General features: G+C 38.2%; 1 protein-coding gene across 1 annotated transcript; it reads right to left on the bottom strand.

Annotated features, from left to right (window-relative positions):
- Positions 1–616: 616 nt before the first annotated feature.
- LOC148029781 (uncharacterized) lies at positions 617–3,223 on the bottom strand. Its single transcript, XM_087686103.1, has one exon. It carries the CDS (start codon positions 2,914–2,916, stop codon positions 1,165–1,167), a length of 1,752 nt encoding a protein of 583 aa, XP_087542229.1. The 5' UTR covers positions 2,917–3,223; the 3' UTR covers positions 617–1,164.
- Between the last annotated feature and the right edge of the window lie 14,853 nt (positions 3,224–18,076).

Here is an 18,076-nt window from a genome sequence, read left to right as displayed (position 1 = left end):
CAACACAACCTCCGTAAACCAGCAAGCATGTTTAACCACAGCATGCAACGTACTGATCTCATCAAAACTAAGCGATGAAAAACACTGGTCACCAACACCATATAGAATCACTCGGAGCTTGCAAATGAGTATGTCCATTGTCACTGACACGATCATCCATTGAGTACCATTTGTGTTGAGGAAATTAAGGCTGCTTCAAGTACTCTTCATTTCTACTGCATTTCCTGTATGATTTTGGTATGAGCTAAACTGAGCAACAGGCCTCAAAATACTTACAAAGCAAAAGGATTATCTGTCTTTATTCCATAGGATTTGAATCAAGCCTAAGACCAACCTCAGTTGAAGGCATGCTCTTTTGACAGAGCAGAAATCCCCCTTAAAGCCTCCCTGTATCTTTTTTGATTGACTCCATCACAGCATCAAAACATGTTAAAAAGGGTCATTTTCTAATAGTGAGGAAGGCATACAGAAACGCAATCGCACAGCAGTTCTTTGTTCTGCTGATAGGATTTGCAAACAAGGCAGTACAGCCTCAATAAGATCATCCAACAGCTGAAGCACATCATTATTAGCAAACAATTATCACACAACACCTGTACAGCTAAGCTGCTCCATATTTCAAAAGTAAAACTTTGATATTGGTATCATTGATGTATGTCTCTACAGATTATTGTTGACACCATCTCGTCAATGTAAAAAACTAACTGTTTCTTTTCAGACCCTCTCACGTCTTCCTACCTTGCCTACCCTGATGTCCATTTAAAAAGCACCAGCTTATTTACAATGATGTATGAGTAATCACCAAAACGCTACAAAAGGTAGTGTATAGTTATAAGTAGAACCTAAGTGGAACCAACCTGTCAGTAGGGAATGACAGTTGGTCCACATGCTTCACACAGAGAGGTAATTACAAGCACCAGCTTGACAAAAATCACTGCCAGGTCTTCTGCCATCTGCAACATGGTCGGCATGTGTAGTATCACCACAATCACTAGCACAGGCATCCAAACAAGAGACCATGCATGGCACAATGTCCCTAGTCATGAGTTGGCCCCGAAGCTTGACTGTAACAACAGGCGCAATAGTTCACCAAGTTGCTGTTGGCACTTGATGGTTCTTTATGGACCAGGTTCCATTCTGTAGATTATTGAAGTTCAAACACTTTCATGATGACCTTGATGGCTCTGACTTGCATCTCCGTAGTCTGATCACTGTCCGGTATGATGTTGCTGAAAAGGAGCGAATGAATTCTGCCTCACCTTTCAGCCATTGTGAGTGTGTTCCCATTCCTTGGAATGACAACCTTCCTACTTCAACCCTGCCCTTCACCTTCAAATCATCCTCATGGAGGCTCTCATTGTTCACCTGTTTCTTGTCGTTTATAGGAACTGGCCATGATTGGAACTTGTAGCCTACTAGGATGACTCCGTAAGGGGTTTGTGAGGAGAATGAATCAGTCTGATTCTTGTTGCACACACTTAGACCATCCTTTCCAGCCACAAATATCTGATCCACTTTATGCTTGGGTTCTGAAAATGCCAGCATGTAATCTTGCCTCCCTGGTGAACAATCTGACTGATGTGGACCTTGAACATGTAAACATTCTTGAGTCAAGTTTTCCATGTGCTCACTCGTTAATGCACCTCCCACTGTGCGTAATTTTCCATCCACGCACATTTTGCCAGATTCTTTGCTACAAGTTTCATCTTTTGAAACACTTTCCATATCCTGCAGAAGTTCATCTCTGCTGCTGCCACTCCTTCGAGGTGCACACTGTAGCTGATGGGCAGGATCAGGCCTCAATCTTTCGCCATTTGAATATAACCAAGTTTCTGGAACAACGTCAAGTGAGATCTTTATGCTGCCACCAGCAACACTATTGCGACCCTTCACCGTTCCATCCATCACTGCAACCCCTGGCTTATGCTCAGTCCTGATTTGGTCATTGATCTGTGGAATTTCATGTGAATTGTCATTAAGGTGCTTTCTTGCTATCTCCCATGCAACTTCTGGCACATTGCACTCTTTAGCAGTGCTGCTTGTGGGTGAATTAAGCTGAGCCCTCGATGCAGTATGCTCAGGCTGCCATGTCCTTTGCTGGATATGTGCATGCACATCCCGTGCAATGTCTGAAGCTGCTGCTGTCGAGGCCATGTCATTGGGCACATGATGACTGCACTCTTGCAACAGCATGAAAGACCTGGCAAGGAATGCACCACAGCTCTTGCCTTCCCTGAAGGACTCCAAAACAGAGGGAGACTCACACGGTACGCCAAGGCGAGAAGAGATATCGCACTGGCTGGCATGGCTCGATGTGCTAGGCGAACTGCCAGCATATCCACGGCATGAAGAGGCATCAATCCCACCATATCCAGATGTCCTAGGGGAAGCACTGCCTTCTTTCCTAGACCCAAACAGGGAGGCCCACTTCAATTGCCTGCCAGGACTTGTGAAAAACCGTGCAGGGGAGGCGGAGCCGGCTCTGGGTTGGGACCGCCTGTCGAACCCACCATGCTCTTCTTTCCAGAATGGGTCATTTTTGTGATCCTTCTTCTTACTGGCTCTCACTTGGCCAATGCAGGACACCTTCGGTGAAGTGGGTTCCTCTAGCTCGGGCACCTGCTGCTTCCTCCTTGTCCTGTCTAATGGGGGGAGAGAGAAGATGGAGCTTGGGAGGGCTTTCCTTCTGCTAGGCTGGATGGCCTTCTCTCTACCCGGGCTAAGGAGGGGGCCTGAGACAGGTGCAAACCAGACAAGGGCATCATTGCCCTGTTTGTGATGCGGCTTTTTGCTCTTCCTTTGGGCCATGGAGAGACCAACCAAAAGAGACGAGAAGCAGAAAGAAGAGAGGTGCTCAGGTGGAAAGGGGGGAAAAAACACACAGTTTTGCAGAATAGAAGAAGAGGGAGCTAGCATACAAAGGCATATACAAGCTCGGACTTCAATGTCAAAAAGACAGAAAGAAGTTCAGAGGGAGTCGAGAGAGAGAGAGAGAGAGAGAGAACTGCTTTATGAAGGCCTAGAATTAGTCAATTTTCGCGCTCAGATGAATGGACCTGCAGTTAGGCTTCAACACACCCACTTCTCGTGACTTGGCATGACTTGATTCCCACATTACATTAACAACTTAACCAGAGGGACTATATGAATGGGAGAGTGACTGGAACAAGAGAGAGTACTTGAATGGATGAGGGAATGCATGTGTTTGGGAAAGGGAGGCTGGAGGTGTGACCCTGTGTGAGAGAGGTTAGATGAGAGAGAGAGAGAGTGAGTGAGTGTGTGTGTGCGGCGCATGTGTGCGAAGGGGCGACCATACAACCTCATCTAACCCCATCATGTGTGCGAAGGCATGACCCTCCTTATACCCACAGAGATTAGACAGGAGATTTTGTGTGTCTCACATGATGGATGAGTGAATGCATGTGTGTGTGAGAGGAAGACTCTTTTGAGAGAGGGAGGGGGTGTGAGTGTGTGTGGAGGGGGAAGGGGCTTTGTGTGAGATTGGGTGTGGGAGTTGTAAAGCTAGAGAAGATGGGCCGTTGGCAAAACCACCAACCCTTGAATCTTCACAAAGTCATGTAGGTATGCATAGTCAAGAGCACAAGTCAACTTTATTTAAAGCTTCTCCCTCCCCACCCCCATCCAAAGGGCAAACACTAACTATATAACTACAACCTAGATTCTAGAATATGGTCATTGATATTTTCTTTGTCGTAGACCTTCTCCTATGTCCATGAGGAAACCAAGTTTCAATCTAAAAAAAACCTTTGGAATTTTGAAGAGGGTTAGAAATTAATAAGTATGCTTATGTCTTGGAATTATGTTCATTTCAACTTCAAGGCATAGATCTCAATAATGATTTTTGTGGACACTAGATATTTTGATGATGGATCATGGATCCTAAGCCACATACATTGTTCATAAAGATGATCGATGTGGAACTTGAAGGTTAGTTGAAGGAAAAAGGAATAGTACCATTCAACATTGAAGGACATGGAGACTTTTAACATGTTTTTCCCTATTTTCTATGCTTGTAATGCAGTTTTCTTTCAAGAACGAGGAGATAGACGATTAGTTATTGATGGACATGGTGACCTTTTGCATGTTTTTTTCGTATTTTTGCTATTATTTTCATCAACAATAAGCAGAAATCTACATCAATATCATATAAAATAGCCCACATCAATCTACAGGGTTCAATGCAAATTCGACCTAACAATCTTGATCTAAAATGCTTAATTCTAGGTTGATCCCAAACTCTGCAAAGCTCACTACTACATGATTAAGGAAAAGCCCCGAGCCTTCCTATAATGTAACTCAAGTTACATAAAAGGTGCATCCACTTCCAAAGTTTAACCAATGTTAAGCTCATTATGCCCTTATCTCACCAACTAGATTGCTTTCCTATATTCCAAACATGTAATTGATTTTCTAACTTACATCATGTTGTGTTTATGTAAACAAAAGAAGACTTCTAATTTGTGCATTGGGCAACATATGGGATGCTACTATTGTATAATAGGAAGTCATCATACAACCTAATTCCAATAGCCAACTTCCCAAGCAAGCACCTTACCTAAATTAGAAATCAAAAATTTCTACAAGAAGAACAGAGTCATCTTTCTTATTTTCCCTTTCCTCTGTATTAAGGTGAAATTTTTGAAATTCATGGCTTCCTTAGAGAGGAGGAGTTCCCCCCTTCTATCCTAAGCAACTTCAAAGCCACCCAGTTTACTTGCTTTGATAGGCTAGGAAAGTAATCATGAATCTTGTTCTTTGGAAAGCAGTCACCATGACCGAATTCCCCACTAAGGATAGGGTGGGAAGAAGGTTGCAGATTTCACCAATGTGTCTGTTTTGCAAAAGAGAGTAGGAGCTTGTAGCCCATTGTTTTGGGAGTTTCAAGATACTAAACATATTTAGAACTTGATCAAGAAATGGGTAAGGGCCTTGAGGGTTTACTAAAAGAGTCAACATGATGGTGATTCAAGGATTTTGGATGACAAATATTTAAGGGCCTCGAACCTAACTAGGGTCATTGGTTTTTTTAGTAAGTTCAAGAATAATAGCATGAAGAATTTTCCAAGATGTGAAGCTAATGTATCTAGGTCCCAAGCTTAGGGAGGAAATCCTTATAGCTTTTAAGGGTTATAAAAGGAAAGCTTTAACGTAAAGTTTGTGTACAAGAAGTTGATAAAGACTAAAGTTCTACTTTATTTTGATTTGGATGATCAGCATACACATTATGCATCCTTTTGATGTTAATATTTTGCTCAATACAATGTGAGCATTATCCCAAAAAAAAAAAAAAAAACACTTCACAAAGAAAGCCCTTGGAATAAGAGAAAAATAAATCAAATGTACTAATTAGCCTTACAAACCAACCCTCATTCTTTCTTCCAAACCCAACAATATATCTCTATGCTCTGCTACCCCTTATGTAGACTTGTAGGCTTTAGTTACACACCCTTTTTGAAAAATGCAATCTATTTGTAAGTATCGATTAGGCTTGCCCCCAATCTCTTCACTCAAAGGTTATTCCAACCTGAAGGTCAAATCCAAGTTTTTCAGCCTAAAAGATAGCGCACTATGGAGATTGCCCACTAAGGGATTTGAACTTGAGACCTTCTCCAACAACTCACCCATATAGTCAACTAGTTGAACTAGGACTCATTGGCTACATGCCTATTCTTAACTAATACATTTTCTTCTTGTCATTAATGTGATGTAGGAGTGTACATGCTAAGGCTTTTGGCTTACATAACTACCCTACTCAACTAGATTGACCATTTTATTAATATTCTACCACCACTTATTATATTATCTCATTTCATATATTTTGCATGAAATGAGCAAAGAACACCATGCTCTTTAAGTGATAATATTTTATCTTGATCTCTTATTTAGTAAATCATGTGAGTCAACCAAAATTAAATTTTGCAAAATATATAGTTTTTATGTCTTAATCAACCACTCTCTTCTTGTTTTAAAAAACTTGTAATTTTAGCAACCTTTGAATTTTATTTGTTCCTTGTTGACGAAAATTCAGATATTTTTTCTCTTGATGCCTAGCATGCACATTTCATTTGCATAATCTTTAAAATGGAAAATACATCAAAAGTTCTAGTTCATCTCACACATGCTAATCATATGGCACTATTCTTATGTATCTTGATTAAAGATAGTGGACATGTGAAGGGAAGGAACTATTCCCCCCCTTAATTAGTATGATGTGCTAGGGTTGTTTATTGAGCATGAACAACTTGGAGACCTCTATACAATGTACAAAACTTATACATTTTATATCATAATCATCCACTCTCTTCTTTTCAACCAAAAAAAAAAACATTTTTGCAACCTTTGGATTATTTTTATTACTTATTGAGAATATTAGATATTACTTTTCTTGATGTCTAACATGCATATCTCATTCCAGTACTCTTTAAAATGGCAAAGCAATTAGAATTGCTACATTAGTCAAGTTTTGGTTCATCTCATACATGTTAATCATGACACTATTATTATGCAGATTGATTAAAGATGGTGTACATGTGTAGGAAAGGAGCTATTCACTCCTCTATTAGTATGATATGCTAGGTTGTTTATTGAACTTGAACAAGTTGGGGACCTCTATGCGATCTACGAAATATATAATTTTTAATGTCTTAATCATCGACTCTCTTATTTTCAAAAAAAAAACTTTGTAATTTTAACAACCTTTGGATTATATTTATTACTTGTTGAAAAGTATTGGATATTCCTTCTCTTGATGCCTAACATGATTTCGATACGTTATGGTTCATCTCATACATGTTAGTCATGACACTATTGTTATGCATGTTGATTAGAGATGGTGTACATGTGGAGGGAAGGAACTATTCCCCTCCTCAATTAGATGATTTGCTATGGTTGTTCACTAGACTTGAACAACTTGGGAACCTTTATGCATTAGAAATGCAAAAACCAAATCAAATCTCTTGTTCTTTGTAGGGAAATTCAATTGTCACAACTAACATATAGCTAATCATTTATTCACCACACACCTTGGAATAATGACATGAAAGAAAGATGACTTACTTAACCTCCAAACCCCAAGTCTTTCAAAGTACATGAATGCAATCCAACAACTTGGTATGATGCTTTAACATCACCGTATGCTTGCATTACTCCTATCACTCTCATGTAATGGCTTGTAACATCAAAGAAATAAAAATTTAGCCATTGTCTAAGTGCAAGTTTTGTAAGCATAGGCATGTCTTTTGTATCATCTCCATTAACCTTACTTACTTAACTAAGAGGTAGATGGATCACACCCATCCTTTGGATAACTAGCTAAAATCTTGAAAAGTACAAAATGTCCATAGCCACTTTAGGCAAAAAGGGTAATTGATCATTTCCTCTTCTTAGCATGATGTAAGCACAAAATTTGACTCCATGATCTTCTTATTCCATATCTTAAGCATTTTGCTACTTCTAACTTTAGGTCTTCGTATGGAAATCATTTACATGTGCTCAATAAGCAAATGGCTCCAAATATTTTGGTGATTAAAAAACCCATGACTTATAATAACCATCAACAAAATGGGATTCAACTTTCAATTATATAGAGGGTAAACCAAAGGTGAGGAGTGTTTAATCTATTCATCGTCATCATTGGGAATAAAAGGATGTATGTCTAACATTGTAATAAAGGGCATGTTATGACGAGTGCTACAAGGTATCCAATCCTTCATTTAAATTATTACCATTTGTCATTTGCCTCCACAAGTGTAATTAGCGTGCGAAAGAGAAGGAGCTTGAAATTTTTGACTATGCACTATATTTTTGTGGTAAAACTACTTTCCACTGAGTGACAAAAAATACCAGTGCCCTTCCTACTCGTTTCTAGGGGCAAACAAATATGAGTTTGAATCTTTCTCAAGCATTTCCTCTCACTTAATTTACTTCTATGGTTGAGACGTATCAATGAAGATTGTAAAAGCACTAGCCACCCTCATGTTCTTGTTTTTTTACTACTCAAATGTTATGTGAGTTGGAAATTTGTTCTAGTCCCTTCACATCAATTTACTTTTATGGTTAATGTAGTAAATAAAACTATGAGCTGAACATCCTTCGGTGGTCATAACAAGGCATGCATTGAAGTCATAGTGCAATGCATTGAACATCCATTGTGATTCTATTCACACATAGTTTCCATTTATATGAGTAAAAATAAGCCCAAAGAGAGCTATTTTTTGAGTTGTTCTCCCTTTAAAATAACCAATTTTAATAGTTTTTGCATTTAAAAAGAAACTAGTTCATTACATCTACCGATATCATGGCATTTGAAGCAAATCAATCAACATCATTTTGAAAATAATTCTCTTCACTTTACTAACCATCAATAAATTCTTTTAAGAGCATGTGACTCCTCTGTGTGTGTGTGTGTGTGTGTGTGCACATGTATGCACATGCATGTGTGTGTTTTTGTGCATTTCCCTCATCTTTGCAAGCATTATTGTCCTCCTCTCTCATGCAAATCCTAACATGTATTCCATTTCATGCAGTGTCATTGCTCCTCAAACATGTTGGTCTCCCCATCATACACGTTGATCTCACCATGTGCTGCACTTCTTCTAGCAAATGTGTGTTTCTTTTAAACCTCATCTTGTTTTAACACATCAATCTCACCATGGTGGGCCCATTATAGGACATCACAAGGCTTTAGAGATATTATGGAGATGCACCTCAAGTGTATTGGCTATTGTGATCCAACCATGGGGACCAAGCTCAATGCTCTTGTAGTGTTAGCTTCTACTAGGTAACCCAAGAGCACATGGTAAAGAAAAAATCTTGTGAAACTTACTTGAGGGAGACATAACACTTTAAAGTACTTTCACAAAATGGAATCTCAAATAGCCTTAATCGAATGCATGTTTGAGGTAGTCCAAAAAATTTCAAGAGGGAAATCAAAGAAGCTTAAGAACAATTCAACGTCAACCAAGAAAGTATGGAAGAAAATGTGATAGAAAATGTCATCTCAAGCATAGTAATATTTAGTTAAGGGTAGACTATACCCTATGGATGGAACGAGGATCCAATCGGTCATAAAGAAAGAACTGATAGAGTAGGCTAACATAGAGGATGGGTACTACATCCCATGCAACAAAATGAAAGGGGTGATTAAAGGCACCCTCCCTTTTGATCATGTATCCTTGGTCAATCATAAAAAAGGAAAGGTTGTTATGTGGTCAAAAAGCAAGGATTAATGTTTGAGGTGTTAGGATAGTCCAAAACGTTAGATGCCGTGCTTTGGCTATTATAGAGGAATTTAGCATTCTACAACTCAAGAATAAAATTGCATAGCTTGAAAAAGTATCGATAGCATGTCAAGCTAAAAATGGGAACCTTATTTTGCTAAGGAAGAGAAATATTACCAAATATAACTCAAGGTTGAGATTCTAATGACTTGTCTCTCCAAGTGAGGTTGCCATTCATAAATGCAACATTACAAAAGGGAAGAGCAATATTTCAAGTTTCTCCATAGTTAAAGCCATAAATTTTCTCCCTATGTGCCTTCGCTCTTTTTATTTTCACTTCATAGCATTTGGGGAAACAATGTACTCGAGTTCATCCTAGACACCTTTTAGCTCTCTGTTCATCAACATGATTCTTGTCCTTTTGTTTTTCCCACTATCCACTAGCATCATGACTAGTCTAAGGCCCTTCCTACTCTCAAGCCCTTGAGTTAAGGTCTCATTCCATTGGTTATTTTATGTATTCCATAATGATACTAGGTAGTGAATCTAGGATCCAATAGTCAATTCCATGGATCTCTCTCTCTCTCTCTCTCTCTCTCTCTCTCTCTCTCTCTCTCTCTCTCTCTCTCTCTCTCTCTCTCTCTCTCTCTCTCTCTCTCTCTCTCTCTCTTTGTGTAATTCCTTGGTTGGCCTAGTACCTAGTCCAATGGCTAATAAAATGCTAGTTAGGGATTGAGCTCATGAAAACTTTCCAACTAGGCTATTGGCATGATTACTTCCTTTCACGTCTCATGTCTCACATGCGCTCTATTCTATAGACATGCCATCCCAATATATGAGTAAGCATGCCTTTGGATTGTTTATGTTCCTTCTATATGTTTTCTTTCTTAAAAATTTTAAAGAAAATATATTTTAGCATTGAGTCATGAGCGTGTCTTTATGTGGTGCCACTTGTACATGATCTTACATAAGGCATTCACTTTATAGCAGCTTGAAAAGGAGTGCCAAGATCAAGTGTTAAGCAAGCTTATGTTATATTTGTGCAAGTTAAAATGACACAATAGAACATGGTTGCATGTGATTTACCAACTTTTGAAATATTAATCTTTGAAGAGGAAAGCTATCAATGTCTCTACATCTCTAGTCTTAGTTCCACAATTGTCAAAGTGCCTACATAAGCATTTTCAAAATAATCACGATTGCAAAACCACCTTAATGAGTCACTTTTAAAAATTAATTTTCAAGACTCTATGGTTCAAATTTCTTTACACCTATGAATGATTTGAGTGTTATTTATTGAGACTTAGAAAAAAAACCATTTAAAGTAATAATAGTCCAATAGGATTGCATAATGTCCCGATAAATAGTAATATGCAATTAGTTCATATGTCATAGTAAAGTTGATGTAGATGTATGAATGTGATTAATATAAGCATTGTGACCTATCATCAAATCAATTATGAAACCATCTACTAGATTATGTAAAATAGTCAAATTTTGGGGATCGCTATGTGAGTGATGTCTAGTTAAACTAGGGATTTCAAAAGCTTGATTATGTGAACAAGATTCACATTTCCAATCCTCCTTATGACACGATAAGGTTCAAATGACATGGATCTTGGACGGGTATAACAGTCAAACCTACAAGAATGTGGCTCATGCTTGGTTCAAAAATCAAAGCTACAAGTGTGAAAAATTTGTATAATCCTCATCCATACTTTTTGAAGTTTCTTTTTTCAAAATAGTGAGACTTTGGTAAAAGGCATAGGTCAATTGGGAGATTGATTCGATAATTGCAAGCTACCAAGGTTGATTGGAGGGTTTGCTTTAGGGTTTCTTCCCTTTGTAAGCTTGCCAAACTTTGTATTTGGCACACTGAGGGGTTGTAACAACTAGTTGCAACTTAGAAATAGGCATTGAAGGATGTAAAGTGGGTGGGTTACAATGATGGGAGATTTGATCCTAGCTTATACCAAAGCATTTGCTCACAAGAGGTAGTCTATTTTGATGAGCGATTACCTAAAGCCTCTTTACCTATATTACTAAGGGACCCATGAGATGGAGGATGTTTAGCTCAATGTCAAACTTTGATTTCATATAGTATAGGAGTTGCATGTCTACAAGTTTCCATATATTTGGCTCTAATGCCTATTGGATCAATAAAGGTATCAAGAAACTTAAGGACACTTGGCCAACTTTAGGGCCTTTTGTTATAAACTAGTTCTTAAGTCATGGGTTAACAAAGAAGGAAAGCCCTCACTAGCTCGAAAAAAGAGAGAAGACTTTGGGAGCAACATGTGTAGACAAGGGAGTATTGGAGGAAGTTTGATGGAAGAGTTGACCTAAGAAGCTGGAAGAAGAGGCTTGTTAATGAGGTCCAAAGGTTGTAAAAGTAGTAGCTGCTAAAACTAATAACTACCAAAACAATTTTAGAAGTTGTTTGTTAACCACGTGAGTGCACCCTTAAATGGCATTAAATATCAAGGGTTGTGTGTGTGAGGGTGTGTCTCTGAACATGCTTCTTTTCACTCATTCATGGTACTTGTATTTTCTTTGTTTGTGGATAATTGAATTGAAAATTTTTCTCTATTGATGCAACATGAACTATTTTCCTTTCTCTTCTTTGAAGCAATGGCACTTTAGTGACCATGAGAACCATGGAGAGAAAGATGAAGTTTGTGATACAAAGTGACTAAACTCTATAACTTTGGAAGAAGTGGGGAAATAGAAGGTCAATCGTGCTTATGATTGAAATAATGGTGACATGCAATATATTTTCATTATGATTGTGACCTTTTGATCAAATTGATCTACAACATGATGGGTGCAACTAGTGGGTGTCGAGTTGAGATAGTTTCCAATATGGGCCTTGGTCCACTATATATATGGCAAGAGGCCCATACCTTATGGGGGGTAACATGGACCTTCCTAGTTAGGGTTGGTAAAAAGAATAGGTGGTTTAACTTGTCAATGCATGTCTTTGTGCTACCCATCATGCACATGCATGGTGGGCTTCATTGGGCTTGCAAGTAAGACCTATATTTGTGGTGGCATGAATATGAAAATTTGACCATGTCATGCATCCCACCATGTCATTGCCACATCAATCATCACATCATGCATCTTGCCACCCACCATGTTGATCAATTTATGGTGGTTGCCCACATTTCACCCATGCATGCTAACATTAGGGATGCCCACCCACACATACTTGGAGAACCTTTCACACCACACATGCGGTGTTTAATACCAAATTGGCCATTTCCTAGTTTTGAATTGAAGAAATTTGAAACGGAAAGTGTTGTTAAAGTGAATGATACCCTTCCATCCTAATTATATAAACAAACATCGACAAAACGCAAATCATACTGAGGAAATAATAAAGAAGTGGTCAAAGACATTTCTCAAATTCAAGTTTTTCATCTCTTGTGCTTGTTGTTCATGACTTGTTTAAAAGAGCTCTTACTCTTATCATTAGGCAAGTTTTGGGCGGGTTCTTGCTTGGATTTCAATTCTTGGCTACCCCTTCCAAGCCTTCTCTCTTTCTTCCCCTAGTCTTTCATCTACAAATGCTTAGCCTTCGAAGAAGCATCATCACCATTCATATATCACACTGATTATGCTTCTATTGGGCAACTTGATATGCAAGAGTTTGAAGATCATTAGGAGGAAGCATGGGCGGTGTGGCTTGATTACCAAAAATCCAAGAGCATGGTTGCTATATGTGATCCATTTCCACAAACCATCTTCCTAGATTGTTTGAAGATCACTAGGAAGAAGAAGGGGAGGTGTGGCTTAACTACCAAAAATCCAAGAGTGTGGTTGCTATAGGTGATCCATTTCCACAAACCATCATCCTAGATTGTAGCAAGGACAAGGATACGGCCATCAATACACATTCCAAAGAGGGCTTGTAGATATAAGTGTCATTTTGAATATGGTTGCTACAAGTGGGAGTGGACACACCTAAATTTAGAAAGTGGTGTGTCGCGAGCATTGGCTATGCTTTGGTATTTTGTAAATATTGCATGATAAATAGGCATAGGGATTCCCATCATGTCATGTGTAAACGTGTGGCAATGAGAATCATGTTGGTTTTAGGAAAGTGGACATCCCTAACCCATGACCTAGTGAAGAATTTCAAAGTCTACAGAAATATGATTTCTGAGTGCTATCTCTTGCAAAGGCCAACACTAGTAGCTAAGTTTGGGAGTTTGTTAGATGAGGCATGCCCACAACATGCTACCAATATCTAAGAGGAGAGGAATGCTTTTGTCAAGGAGTATGTGGAGGTCATCTTGAGAAAGTACATGTCCATTGTTCAACACAATGCCAAGTTGGAATGGTTGCCTTTAATATGTCTAAGATGAAGGTCTATGAGTAAGTTACCTTTAATTTTATACTTCATGTTTGTGATGTGTTGTTGCAAGTTAAAAGTGTAACGATGAATGTTTAGAGATGGAAATGATGATGAAATAGATCATTTGAGCATAGATTAGACTATTTCCCTTATGCCTATTTGTGAAGATGAGTTGGTTTGTGATCTTTCTTTTGTGGCATACTATTGTGAGCAATTCTACTTTCATGCTATAGTTTCATACTATTATGAGCAGTTCTACTTTCATGATTTAGTTTAGGTGTGTGAGAAAGGGGAGGAGGTTGGGGGAGAGAGAGAGGGAGAGAGTAAAAAGCATCACTATAAACTTGAAAAGTGTGATTGGTCCTTCACACTTTTCAAGCTCTAGTACCATCATTCTACAGCTCAAAAAATGCATCCGTGAAACTTTAAACTAGGTCATATTATAGTCACTTGTAAGGTTTTTATGCCTTTTGAGCTCAATTTTGGGGTGAAAATCACCAAATTTTGCACTTTGATGTATCTATAGTATGGATATAATTTTTAAATAGTTTTGATGTACTACTAACTTGAAGCATTTTCCCAATAAGTTGATATATATGTAAATATATCAAAAAAGTTTATTTGCTTGTCTAGGTATATATTTGTTCTTACCATAAAAGCACATGCCAACATGTGAACTTTGGTGTTTAGTAGCCAAATAGGTATCATCATAAGCTGGAAAAGTGTGAAGGACAAATCACACTTTTCAATATTGCAAGGGTTAATGAGGGGAGTTCTCCCTTTTTCCAGGTAATTAATTTTAAGTAAAATAAGAAATTGAGCCACATGTGGCAAAATTACCATAGTAACATGATTACATAGTATAAATATAAGCCTTAGAGAAATGTTGCTTGGATTGTTTTCCAAAATTCTCTTTCTTTTTCACATTTTTGGTCATTTTGTTGCTTTATAATATGTTAGTAAGGGGGGTTTTTAATACCTCCTCTTGAGCATAATAGCTTAGAGAAGTATGCCATAAATGTATAGCTTCTCTAGAACCCAATACACAACTTTGTCCCATATGGTCTTGTGTCTCTTGCTATAATAGCCATATAGTGATGAAGGTTAGTATCATGTGGATGCATGCAAAGAGTCTAGAAGAAAAGAATGGTTTTCAAGACAAACAAAGGGGAACATGTGCCATGGCATTGCACCATAAATATAATCAATGGAGCATATTAGAACAAACTAGGATATAAGATGACATTAAGAAAATATATTTCGTCACACAAGTAAATACACATGCCATTTTGTTCCAACAACAATGCCACAAGAAACAAAGAGAAAAGTTGCACAACCACCATACACTTGCATATCTCAAAATCAAAGACATGAGAATATCTTTTAACCCATTAAGTACTATTTCATGTAACACCAAAAGCAAGATGGAACATTAGAAATCTTAACAACATGTTGGAGAAAGAGAAACTTATTATGTGTTTTAGACTTGAGAGAAGTGTAGTCTCAATAACCCTAGGAGTGTCCATGGTAGAGTAAAGAACACTAGAATGTTTGGGTCTTGTAGTTATAAGTCTTTCCTAAATTGCAACAACTTAAGAAATGATTTGATGATTCCCCTCCCACACCAAATGTTTTGCTTGAGAGAAAGTTGAGGTTAATCCATACATCTAAGCTCTTCCTCAAACTCATCATAAATCTCAAACCATATATTATCTCCTACTTTCTGGCAATCCCATCATCTATTAATATATCTCTTCAATAGCATCCTTCTCTATACATAACCCTCCTTCTCAAAAGCAACTTTAAGCCTAAAATTGAATCACTTGGTATTACATAAAGTGCAATAAAAGAAAACCTAGTATATAATATAATTCGTACATTTAAACCAAATGCTTTCACACTAGTCTGTAGCATTAAAAAACACTTTTAATAGAAAACTTGGAAAATAGTATGTATGTATATCTCTATTTGCCCCAATACAATATCATTCCACTAGCGGTCCAACTCAACTCAATATAAAGTTCTATTAGCTTGTACAAAATGACGACAACTCTAGAAAGGAAGCATACACATAATCCTAATGTGAAGGCCATAGAAGATCTTGCTAAATGTGTTATGTGCCCACTTGAGACATCCTTAATGAGCCGATCTAGTGGTCCATTGAGATGAATTTCTAGGCAACATTGCTCAATACTCTTTAGAATAACACGGGGATTGCTACGTAGACTCTCTCGAGTCCACTTCGCAAAGGAAGTTCTTGGCCATTCCCATGAGAATCTACTAGAGTTTCGATTTCTAAGTAAAATAAGGTCTCCTATTTGGGGTTAGCTAGTGTTGGCCTTCGAGCAACTGCTTGCGCTCAATTGCTTCAACTCATATCACACTTGGCTCAAGGAGAGTTGAGAAATGAGGGGGAGTCTGAGTATGTTGATCCCTCTGCTCGTAAGCAAAGTCTCACGACGTTCCCCTAAAACGATACGAAGTCAAGGTTCTAATTGGTTCTAGGAGTCAATTTTTCCTATACTCTAATGCATTGATTTTATGAGAAGCTCTCAACTTACTGAGACCAACCTGACTTAGGGTGGATTTGTCAAGAATCATGTTCTCTCGCTTCCCTCAGTTGGGTAGTTTTTGCTGTGTACTTACTTAACACATTTAAGTTGTACACATAAAATTAGCTTCCCTAATTAATCCTTTTTGTGAGGTGTTCACCAATCTCAATTCCACGACATACCTTTTAGTAGTCCATCAGTAGGTTTTCCAAAAATGATACCGCCGAGTGCTCCCTTGGAATGTCATGGGGTTTGTCACTTAGGCCCTACTAAGTCTATTTTGCAAAGGGAGAGTTCCAACCGAGAACCCACTAGGATCATCAACCTGAATTTTCGGGTTCTTAAAATCAGACGAGTCTCCTAATAGCCAATCAGCGTCAATAATTTCGAGTTCCCACTTCTACAGGATTACTCAATCTGAAGCAGACTTGCCATTGCACTTGGTTCAAAGAGAATGGGAGAAGGAGGGGAGTGTGGTATGTCAACCCCTTCTTCCCAAAAGGCAAAATCCCATTCCGGCCCCCTAAAACAATTCAAGTCGGTTCTACCTAATGACTAGTTGGTAAATTTATCGTCTTTTTATTTCTATTGCCGATTTAGAAAAGCTCCCAACTAACTGGGACCACCCTACCGATCCGTCAAGGGTCACACCCACCCACTTTCCTTTTTTGACGGAATCATCTTTAGTTTTTTAATTACCTACAGCATATTTATTGGAACATATACACCTAACTTCCTTAATAATTAGTTTGTTAAATCATATGTTCCTTCACGTAATTTATCTCACGGACACACATACAATTCAAACAATCCTAGAATAAAACAAACTTCTTTATTATATTGGAAGCTTATTACAATGTCAATTTTTCCAACCCTGCGAAAGATACACATAATTCCATGAGGGTATTCTACCCAAAGATTCCACCCTTGTAACTAGTATTTAGGGTTCCAGGATCCCATTCTGGGTCACGAAGGCATTCGTCAGATTCTAGGAACAATGCAAGATTTACAGCCAGAGCCCCCTTGGCACCCACATTTCCTACTGCCCGAGACTATCCCTACTTTGATAGACCTTTCGCTAACGGAGTTGGTCTAAGCCTCATGAAGCGATAACCATGACCCCCTTGGAGTAGGGTCTTGTAGCTAGCTTGGGGGCAGTCTAGCACGATCCTTCCTTTTATCCTATTTGTTAATATTTTCAATCAGAGATGTAGATTCTAACAAACACAAATAGTTCTTTCAAATGTATATCAAATGATGCAATGACAATCACACCATCATGCAATTCACAGCTTCCATAGCCAAGGTAGACCTTATCCCAAGGTAACCTTACATTCTAATGAGGATTCTCCTCCCTATAAAGAAGTGTTGAATACATCTCTCACAACATGTTAAGCAAGACATGAATTTCCCATTTGGGCTATCTTACCCAACATAAGCAAAGTTCCTTAAAGAAATATATTGTGCCAATAACTTAACGAGATGACTTACAAGACTCTTAAATAAACATTCACTTTTCATAATAAGTGTTAATCAACCTTAATCTTGTCGCATTTGACCATAACTATATCAAATGCGCATAAAGACATATGTGCAATAACCTTTGGCAATTATCTTCAACATGATTCTACGATCTAGAATCTCAATTAATCTAGCTACAATTCATAGTGATTAATCATTTATGCGTGTACTAGTATGCTTTCTAAATGAAGCTGTTAATTTGTGTAAGTATAGAAGCTAATTATTTATGTGGCGAAATAATAACCTAGTAATGAATAACTTGGTTTGGCACGATGACATTGGGAATTTTGTCTTTGCCTGCCCTTGAGTTTGCCACACCCAATGTTCCATTGGTAGTGGCAACTTCGGCAACCTCGGGCACTCCCATATGTCTAGCAATACATGTTCCTTGATCGGTTGCGGTG

This window comes from Lygodium microphyllum, chromosome 10, assembly GCF_053477565.2.
Source record: "Lygodium microphyllum isolate KBCC chromosome 10, Lygodium_microphyllum_v1.1.10, whole genome shotgun sequence".
Classification (NCBI taxonomy): Eukaryota; Viridiplantae; Streptophyta; class Polypodiopsida; order Schizaeales; family Lygodiaceae; genus Lygodium; species Lygodium microphyllum.
The sequence above is the reverse complement of the archived record's forward strand: the minus strand, read 5'-3'. Positions and strand labels throughout refer to the sequence as shown.